This window comes from Haplochromis burtoni, unplaced genomic scaffold (assembly GCF_018398535.1).
Source record: "Haplochromis burtoni strain Fernald_Lab_line unplaced genomic scaffold, NCSU_Asbu1 Contig_164, whole genome shotgun sequence".
Classification (NCBI taxonomy): Eukaryota; Metazoa; Chordata; class Actinopteri; order Cichliformes; family Cichlidae; genus Haplochromis; species Haplochromis burtoni.
In genome coordinates this window covers 774,614-785,418 of record NW_024582525.1, presented here as the reverse complement: position 1 = coordinate 785,418, position 10,805 = coordinate 774,614, and the positions used below count along the sequence as shown (strand labels likewise).

The following is a 10,805-nucleotide window of genomic DNA, read 5'->3' as shown; positions in this document are numbered from 1 at the left end:
TGCGCATTATGTCTGTCAGAGGGGAGGTCAGAGAACCTTAACAGCATTGTAACAGTAACAATTACTAAGGATTTGTTGAGAACACTGGCTTATTTAAATGAGTTTTGTGTTCTGTTTTGTTTTTTTCCTCTATGCATCTCCTTGTAAAGCAACACAGAACTGCGACAAAGGGTGCAGTGTTCGCTCTCCCTCTCTGCACTTGGTAGTTTGACGCCCGCTCCAGGGCTGAACATCAGAAGAGCGGCTGCTGAAAAAACAGGTTGTATGGGTCCTTGCACACAGCCTGCCTGTGGTGCTGCCTGAAGGACTGCCATGGAAACAAGGAGTGTGACAGGCTCTGGGGGGATCCGCCACAGCTGCAGGCACTTCCTTTTTGACAGCCTGATGAAGACATCACTGCCACACCATGCACAACAACAACTACTACTGGAGAAAGAATATGATCAGACAATGTTAACTGCTGTGTGGCTGAAATGTTCATTAGCAGGCTTGTAAAACATCCAGGGATTTTCCCCACCGCATTCAGGGACCATATTGCACAGTGACTTCCTCTGCAAATATCTGCAACTGTCCCAGGAGAAAATATACTGATAAATAATTCCTTAAATATGATTACAACACTTTGAAGAGGGGCTTAGGTGTGTTTGTGTGTGCGTGCCATATGTGCATATAAGTAGAGAGCATGAGTGCGCACCAGTGCATGCAAAGTAGAATCAACAATTGTTGAATCCCTGTCAGACTGTTCGGTATGATCCACTGAATATGAATGATACGGGGTACATCCAAGTCCACAACCTCAGTGCCACAGATTCAAAGATTTGACAGCTTGGAGGCAGGCAACCATAGTCCCTTAGGACCTCTCGTAACTGGAAGAATTTATCTTTATAATAATATATATGTCAAATGACACATCATTTCAACTAAGTGCTATTAACCAAAGCGATGACTTTAGATAAACTGTGTTGTTTTTGGCCCCGTATATGTCACATTCTTATTTTCACTTGTTCTGTCAGATATTTAGATGAAATCCGGTTGTTTGCTGTAATGTCTCTTAAAAGTACCCTGGGAGTGTCGCTTAATTGGTTTCACCTCTTGGGGACGTTTCATCGGGTTTTGCATTGGATCTGCTTGTAACCCCCCCTTACACACCTCCCCGCGATGCCCTCCCCTCTCAGCACAGCCAAAACCAGCTCCCCCCCCCCAAGCCCCAGTGGAGCCAAGAATGTAGGAGGGTTTCAGCCAGTGTGTGGGATTTAGCTCGTCAGAAGCTCAGGGTCACCTCCACACCCTCTCACTTTGAAATGGACCCCTGGTGGCAGCTCCTGGGAGAGCCCAGTGATGTCTCTATCAGCCTGTCAAAAGAGATAGCCCGGGGCTCCACCAGGTCCCCCTGAGCCAATCAAACTCTTCACAAAGCACAGATGGATGCTCTTTCACCAGCGTGCTACTCCTGAGGAGGAGGAGGGGTGGGTGGGAGGGAGGGAGGGGACCCGGCCGTGATGCTCAGTCCCCCAATTGGTTAGAACAAACTTCCATTGCTGGAGTCCACTCCTCAGTTCAGCTCAACTTCAATTATAACTATATATTGTATATTGTGAAAGAGAGTATCTGCCATTTATCTAGTGGGCAAAGAAGGAAATACTACTATTTCTAGTTTTAATTTCCTCTTATGTACTCTCATATATTCTACAGGATGCAATTAATTTGAAGAACAGTTCTTTAGTCACTTTGTGAAACATTTATGTGAGCAACATAAATAAGAAGAAATACTGTTTTGCACAATCAAAAATGATCAAAGATGCCAATCGATCATTTTGCGTATTTAAAATTAATATGCGCGGGAACACTGAGAGATGATACGCTATATCCCTTGACTTTGAAAAACTGTTGCGGGAATACAGATGGAAAAACAGAGTACGTGTGTGTGTGTATATGTGTGTGTACGTGTGCAACCATTAGATAGGCCAGGTGATTTTAGTGGAAATATAAAGCACTAAGTGCCGGGGATGGAGAGAGTACTCTCTGTGAGATGAGCTCTTTCTCTCTCATCTGGACCCTGTTATTGTGAGAAGGCAACAAAGCAATACATTAGGAAGCACACTGGAGCCACACAGCTTTGATGTGAGCTTGGTAACCAAGGCGCAGCAGTGGCCGGTGTGTGAGCGCCGTTTCAATGGCTGTGTTGTGTAATCAGATGTGTTTACTGTGTATTCAAGTAAAGAAGTGGTGTAATCCATGCTCACAAGAGTGCAGTTATTGGAAAAAAAAACAAGAACTCAAACTGATCAAGATTCTTTATTCAGGATTCTTGCAGATTCTCCATTTGATGATGCAGACATGATGCTAGGAGGTAAAACTTGCACATGAATTTAACAGGAAACACAAAAACTTTATTTAAGCCAAGCAAGTTGGAAATAATACATTTCATGACTATATTTGTTTCTGAGATAAAATTAGGAGTGCTTGTAGGATTACGTTAAATAAAGAAAATCTATACCACAAAAAAGATAAATTCAGTACTCTGTCCTTAATATTTTAAATATAAACAAAAAATATTATTTCACCACAGTTATTTAAAATATATGTGACCTTTAGTTAAATGAACATATAAAGAAAAAAAGAACATTGCAGTGGTTTGTTAAGTTTGTATTTTCTTTTCTTTAAGGCAAATTTCTCAGTTTTACCAAAGTCAAAAAAAAGCCCCAGATGCTTTTCATTCCTTTCTAAATTATATCCAAAGATGAAGGCTGAGCCTCGCAATGCTCTCTTTTCTTTACCTCCAAGCTTGTGATTGACAGCGCCATGTGCTGCCCTCCTAGCGGCTGCAGTTCACAGCCCCTGTCAGGGGGGTGGCAAACGCACAAGCCAGAGAGCGGCTAGCTGCCCCTCAGCAGCAGGGAGCAGAGTTAGGGTGGTATGATGGGGTGCACGGGGTCAGGGGCTCTGCTGGCACTGGAGCATTGTTGTCAGGTGGATTGCATCATGCCACATTTAGAAAGAGACCAGCCTTTCATCCAGCGTGTCCGCGGAGCTTACTTTTTCTTCCGCGCCTGGTTCTGGCTGGTGGGCGCTCTCAGCACACTGTACTGCACCTGTAAAAACAAACAGGAGTTTGGTCAGAGGCAGGTAATCCGAGCTCAGTGGAGCGCACGGTAATGGCTCCCCTGAGGAGAGCTGGTGCAGGGGAAAGCGAGGCAGGCTCGCCTGTAATGAATCATTTTTTAAACACAGGAGCAGAGGGGATTAATCACAGGGAGGAAGGATTTGAAGAGTCAAGGGTTCTGTACCAGTGAACGCCCCCCTCATTCTGCACCACAATCACAATATTAGAAACAGACATCAACTGCTGAGATGACCTGCCAGCCAGGCCAGTGAGGGAGTTGCGAGCTGCATAATCACTCAGTGTAAGTTATGTCCCCTAAAGAAAACTTTGTAAGTGTTTAGTGTTGTTTAAGCTGAGCGCTACCAACACAAGTTGATGTATAAGTTTCTTTATGACTTTGCAAACCTCGGCGTGACTTTAATTTCTCCGGGCTAAAACTGGACCTGAAATGTGATATTTGAACTTAAGACCTTGTTCTTTCTCCTGGCTACATATGTAGTGTTAAACTCAAGGAACTCAACTCATGTTACACACTTTCTCATCCATAAATTCCCGCATGTGCTTGCGAAATATGAATCGGGTTTATTCGGACGCTAATTTTTGTCTTTTTTAAAATTACCACCAAAATTCCCATCATATGCCAAAGAGGGCCGATCATAGGGTAAGCTGAAAAGACAAGTTGGAATTAGAAAACTTGCTTTGAAGCTTGCTCGCTGAGCTCAAACAATACGGTGAATCTGTTGAATAAAGGTAAGAACTCTATGCTAATTAGCTGCTCTCCATTATTAGAATGGGAGATGGAATGTGGGAACAAAGTGACTGCCTCCTGCATCAGAACATGAAACTGTCCTCAGAACTGACAGATGCTTCTTATTTCAAGACAGACACTGTGTTGTCAGAAGTCCCCGTTTGAGGCGGACTTTGTAGATGTGCACAAGCACTAATTGCCAAGTCACATTTGCAAGAAAGACAGGAGTCAATTTTCCTCCTTTGTGGTCTTCTGTGTCCACACCTATCTGAGGATTGAAGTTCCAAGTCAACAAAAAAAACAATATGTGGTTTATTGTTTTTGGGTCTCCTGTGTATATGATGTTAAGGTTATTTTTCACAGCGCATAATGGAACGTACTTATGATTAATCTTAAGAGTGTTTTGTTTCCTTTTTTTATGACTGAGGCTATTTTCAAGATGTAGTTCCTCTTTTAATCCAGGCTAAAAAAAAAAACCAGGGAAAAAAAAGTATTGTTTCTATGGGATTTGAAAATGAGTCAATTTCAAAGCTCAAATAGTGTATCCCAATGGGGGAAAAAGACATACAAAGGATTCTGAATCAAAATGTATTCACCACCTTGTTTTGCCAACTCAGTCAGCCAAATCTCAAACAACACAGGCTCCCTCCAACATCACAGAGAAGTCAGCAATGGCTTGCTGCAGAAGGACATCAAGGGTGCAGCTGAGAAACAGACTAGGGTGAGAGTGCCTTGCCAGATCCAGACTGTCAGGATTTCTCGCTCTATTCTGTCTGGTGAGTTACCTGCGAGATAAAGGCATTGTGTGGCACTTCATTTCCTGGCTAAGCAAAATCCTCAGTCAGAGAGCGCCGAGCACCCAGCGCCACTTATAACACCCTGACAGCTCCTCTCAGCTCTGTGATGTAAATGCAAATGACATATCAGCCATGGCTAATATGTAATCACATATGGCACCCAGCAAGTCGACTGGGGCTCGCAACTACATTAATTGACTCTACCACCCTGAAGTGACTGGGGCCACATCAGAGTTTCTCTGCTGACACAACAGCCAGACACGTCAGGAGCCCTCTCTGCCGGCATGCAGCCAATCACTGGCTTTTATGTCACAGCGCTTCAATCAGCCTTGCAAAATTGCTAATAACGGACAAGGCCTCTGCAATATGGCTGAGGAGAGATCTGAGCATCTCCTTATTCGGGCAATGCAGCAGCTACACGGAGTTGCACTGTGGAATAATTGGGCCAGGCCCGCTTTAAAGGCGAGTGTCCATTAATAATCAAACAAAGCCAGAGGATATATCTCTGCAACACTTGGGAATTCTGGTACAGCAAATAATGCGGACATCTTCAGGGAATTCTCTCCATATCTGTATGTAAAATTGGACCTTACCTTTTGAACATCTGAAGGCACCCTCTTGAGGAAATCCAGTATTTCATTACTGTCGATACTATATGGGTTGCGCAGCTTCTTGGTAAATTTGTTAATGCCTGTGAAAACAGGAATGCATTATTAAATAAAGCAGTCGTGCAGGACACAAGTTTCTATAGTTTTATATAGTTTTGTACTGTAAATAACACCTATAATAAAAAACAGTTGTGCAACTCTATCAGTGCAGAATTTCCCCACCTTGTTTAAGTAATAGCTGAAAAAGAACATGTGCAAGAAGGGTGTCGCTGTTGCAGTAAACAGTGTGTTAAGTGGATGAGTTGTACATAAGGAACATTATTCAAATATGATCTTACCCTTTATTAACAAAGTTTATTTGTAATTATTAGAAGGACTCCTGACCACATTCGCAGTGTGTGCTGCATCCAGTTTATCAAATCACCAGTAGAGCAGGTGGTGTACAACGATTTTGAATCAGCAGTAGACGCAAATCACTTTTCAGAACCTCAGTGCCAAATGGTCTCCCCTTTGACATCCTAGGATGTTATAGTAGAACTCTCAAAAACAAATGCTAAACATCTTCCCGACTGAACCCTGTAGATTCTTCCACAAATTGTAATAATGGTCTCTGGGTTATACCAGGAGACGCAACTTCCAAACAGCAGTATTACCCTTCGACATATAAATTACTATTTACTATTTGCTCAGTGTGCAAGTTTGAAGACTGTAATGGTGTCACATACGCACACATCAGAACAGGATATCCAGGAAGTAAAGTTTAAAAAAAGCAGGAAGTTTAAAGGAGATAGCGTCAAAATTTTATGGGAAGAAAAGATTTTTTTAAAATCACAGATCTAGGCACGTCTGACATTTAATGGGTGTAAAATTGTGCATTAACTAATCAATGACAAGTGTTTATCAGTCACTAAAACAGTATGTATTAACCATTCATTAATCGGTTATAACGTTTTTGAACATGCATGCATCAGGTCGTTGTAAAATCACAATAAAGATGATTCAAAGATCAGTTATTAACCCATTGGCATTAGTAATTTTATAAACAAGTGAAAGATTATGTAACAACTTTAGCTTTAGCTTACTAAAGCATCTGAATCTCATTTAAGAATAAAATATTTAATTACCCACAAATGTACTATTCATTAATAGTAGTTACAAAGTGTTAGCAGTTACTTTAATTTGAACTATAGGTACTCGGTTATAACAACTTTTTTCCACTTTTGTTTGCTTCAATATGATCTTTTTGTGCACATCTATATTTACTTTACAAATAGTTCCATACCACAGAGGGGAAAAAAATCTCTTGGGTCTTGTAATGGGACCATTATATTCACAGCTCAGTACTGCCTGTACCTCAGCATGCAGACAAAGAACCTAAGGACTTAAATATGTGCAAGAAACTTGAAAGGCTTGCCTTGCAACCACAGAGATGGGGGTTAACTGGGAAGGCAGAGGAGTGTCTCAGACTGTGTGTTTTTTGTTTGATATGGTGGTTTTTTGGTATTGATTGTGTTGAAGGCAGTGTGGAAGTACAGTGGTTGTGGGCTTACAGCTGGAGGAGGAGAGCCTGTTAAGGGCAGCATATCTCCCTGACCACTGAGATGACGGTCTATTCTCTATGACTACAGCAGATAATGAGAGGCTAGACCAGGAGCCTACAGACTGCCCAAGGACATCATGTATTATATACAGCTTGCTACTCTACCTCTGCTTTGTTTTCACATAAACCCTCGGTCATACCTCTGCTGGGCTCTGCTACATCAGCCCACACTGGGCAGAGCAAACCTCTGCAGCTGTCTGATCTCTGTGCATTTGCAGAGGTGTTGAGATGGCATAGTTCTTAAATTAGTGTACTTCATTAAATCATGGATTCACAGTTAGGAAGACTAAAAGAAGTTGTGTTTTGCAAAGATGATATAGGTATATATTTCTTTCTATAATATTTGTAGGGATATTTTTGCTTTTATATATATGTATAAGTGGATCAAATAACAAAAGGTATTAAGTATCTTTTGTGAATTAAACATGCTTGCGATTTTTCTCCACATGTGGTACTTACCCCATATCAGTACAATGTATCGCAGTGGGATCAAATACAATAGCGCTGCTGCCACAAACAGCACCAAGCAGGCCAAGCACGACAAGAATGGGACAGACCAGTTGAATATGCTGTAAAAAGAATAACATGTCTAGTTAAGTTTTATATATACACTACAACAATAAAATGTTAGTAATTTAAATGTATTATGTATAATAAAATCCAGATATTTGGCAGGTAATTATGAAATAGTCATATTACTTCTTAACTCGCTCCCCGATGTTTGCAATCTCCTCCAAAACGTTCTGGACAGCCAGCACTACTTCCTGCACCATATATATCTTATCAATCAAACCCTTTTTTCCGGGTTCCTACAATGAAACAAAAAAATGCACAGACACTGATGAGGTACACTGTATGTCAATTGTTGGGCAGAGTAGACAAAGACCAGTTTATCTCTGCTGTGCTATTATGTGTGATTTATCTATTGAATGGCCCGTAATGAGCAAACACTGTACATCTTCAGACTATGCTTTTGAAGATGAGACAGACTCGGCCATCCACATAACAGCTTCAGAGCACTGAGAGATTTCAGCTTTTGTCCGTCACACACAATGGAGCTGTTGCACAAGTGCAGCACAATCAAGACTCTCCGGTAGATGAAAAGTACAGAAAATGGCCATCTGCAATCAGACAGACTAGACGACCTAGACAAGAAGTGCAGGGGCCTCACAACTTAGGAGCGATTTTATTCCAGGAACCTGCACAGGACGAGTCTGAACACGTTTTGCTTCCTAGCCTATCCTAACATTCTCAAAAAAACAACAAAAAACACACACACACACACTTCAACCTGCTTAGAACACCACGCACGAATATTATCACAACCATCACGACGCAAAGCGCGCTATTTGCTTTTATGCATTGAGATAATAAACAAGGTGGAAAAGCAATAAGTCAGAACGAGAGCGGATTGGGCTGTTTGTCTTGAAATGAAGCAAACGTGATTGCATCAAACTTGGAAATAATGGCAACTGTGAAGCCTTCCAGGGCAGAGAAGTAGACTAGAGATAACACGAGTAACACAAGCTAAAGAGGGCTGAGGAGCCTCACATCAAAAGGAGGAAATAATGACAGGAATGATGACAGAGAGAAGTGTGGGAGAGGGAGAGTGAGAAGGGGGATGAGAGTGTTGGGGGTGGGGGTGGTTGGCTTGCTCTAATGGACCCTAACAGGAGGCTTGAGGATGTCTATATGTTTGTGTTACAAGTCAGCTGAAGCAACAGCCAGTGTCCATTGACAGGGCGCAGACAGAGTGCCTTTATCAGAGCTTCATGAGGCAGCCCCTGGGAACACGCTGTCTGCCAGCACAGAGAGACTCCCCACTGCTGGGCCCACTCTCCTCCACGAAAGGCGCAGGAAGAGAGCAATTCCCACACTAGCGGAGCCTCCCCCACTGGGCTCCGATCTGGACAGACACTGAAGGCCTAGCACTGTCCAAAAAAGGAAAAACTATCACAAATATGCTTTCTGTGAGATTAACATCTCACGGTCTCATTATGAGGAAAGACGACTATCTGTGTGCACGCTTCGTTTTTGCTCTCCCCCCTCACTGCACCGGGAAACAGAGGAAACCATCCTGAGTGTCTTTTACTCCACATTGGGTGTTAGTTGAGCTGACTGGGGACGCTTTCAAGTTTATTTTGAAGGCGCGGAACATCTTCAGAGTTTGCTAAAAGCCATTACGAACCGTGTTGGTAAGCTCCTGCAGGACTTAGACAGCCACACATCAAATGATAGCTCATTTGATATGGAGCCTCGTCAGTTAGGCATTCCTTTCCTTATTTCCATTTAAACTTGTTTAAGCAGCCCAATTACATGACTTGGAATTCAAATATATTACAGTATGAGATACGAAGCATTATTTATCTACAACGGATACGCACGCGAGGTAAATCTAGGCCCCAAAAGAAAAAAGAAAAAGAGAGAAAACCATATTGGCTTTCATTTCTAAAAGAAAAAGCAGACAAATAGATGTGCTCTGAAGTATGCATCAAGAGGCAGAGCTCTCGTGATTATCATTATTCATCTGCTTTAAGATTCCTGAAATCCTCCATCTCCTTAGCGACCAAAACTGAAGTCCTTCCTACATTAATCATGTGATGATATTCTTTGTTCATTTCTCTTTTAAGCATGTACTTGAGCGCGAAGAAAACAAATAAATAAAAGATCTCCCTCTTAAATGGGAAAGGATGGCTGAACTGGGAATGGACTAAACGAGGCCTAAATGTCTACTGATTAGAAAACCTGTGTGAAATCATAGTCTCATTTCAGATAAAATTGTAAAAGCTTCCTTTTAAGGTGCCGTAATGGAGAACCAATTTGATCTCCCACACAAAGGTAAACATGCTCTCACAGACATGTGGAGCTATCAAAAGCTGGGGGGGGAGAAGCTCATTTAGCATCATTTTAATTAGAATAAACGGTGCCAAATTTGAATTCTCAGACTGAATCTTTTTTTTCCTTTTTTTTCCTGACATGGATACAAAATATCTCTAAACAAAAAACACCTGCGTTCCTGAAACAAGCTAACGAACAATTTGCTGAGATACGGCTTTAATGTAATGTTGGGTCCACATGCAGCACGACGTGCACATCACAGATCACGACATGGGCAGTCTGGCTGGCTGGCGTGCTCAAGGAGACCCAGCGGTGAATGTGGACTATCGGGTGAGTGATGGAGTAACCCCGCAGCCCAGTCTAGCACCCCCACAACCACCTCCTCACCCCCCCCACCAACTCCCCTGGGCTGGGTTCTGCGAGCAAGTCAACCTCAGACTTGGACGCGGGGGTGTACAGGCTGTTTCCTCTTCCCTGTTCGTTTCTGTTGGAGATCTATGGACTTGTTTTGCCTCTCTGTTTCTTTATGTTATGATTAAATATTGTCTATGTGCTCCATTGATACCTAAGGCCAAAGGGAAGTCACTTTGGCCACACATAATTTGTAAGCCCTCTCCTTCCCTGAGGACAGATTTGTTCACAGGCAGGGAATCTGTTCTGTATTATCCTGCTGTAATGCTGCCTTGCCTTTCGTCTCTCTTTAACGTCATGCCTTCACATTCTTGCCGCTCTGACTGAGGTTTACATATTTCCTTCCTCAAGGGGGAAAAAAGAGGGGGAGATAAAAACATATTTGAGTGGTAATCATAACCTTCTCAGAGGGAAAAGAGACTGTGGGGAAAAAGTGAGGCTTTGAAGTCATCAAATTTAACACTGATCACTCTTTAACCCCAAATATTTTTAAAGAAGACTTTGATAGGGTGTGTAAAGCTACACTGCTTGATCTAACTGCATGATATCGCATTCAAGTGACAGCAAGACCATAACAAGACTTTCAAATAAGCCACTTTAAATTAAAGCTGACAGCTTAAAACAAACATGGGTGACTGCTTAATTAGTAAATGAAAGGAGATATTTCATTTCCTCTGAGTGTGAAAGGGCTTAGAAGGCT

The 10,805-nt window shown here is 42.2% G+C and overlaps 1 protein-coding gene across 2 annotated transcripts in view; it reads right to left on the bottom strand.

The window, feature by feature from the left end:
* Positions 1 to 1,715: 1,715 nt before the first annotated feature.
* Positions 1,716 to 10,805, bottom strand: part of mctp2a (multiple C2 domains, transmembrane 2a) — a 34,089-nt gene continuing 24,999 nt past the window's right edge. The window contains exons 20-23 of one of the 2 annotated variants that reach the window (XM_005933041.2): positions 7,556 to 7,665; positions 7,316 to 7,425; positions 5,242 to 5,339; positions 1,716 to 3,092 (exon numbers count right to left, since the gene is read on the bottom strand). In XM_005933041.2, the coding sequence (XP_005933103.1) occupies positions 3,033 to 3,092; positions 5,242 to 5,339; positions 7,316 to 7,425; positions 7,556 to 7,665 (378 nt within the window). In that variant the 3' untranslated portion in view covers positions 1,716 to 3,032. The remainder of the gene's footprint in view (positions 3,093 to 5,241; positions 5,340 to 7,315; positions 7,426 to 7,555; positions 7,666 to 10,805) is intronic. The other variant, XM_005933040.2, reaches the window with a different exon arrangement.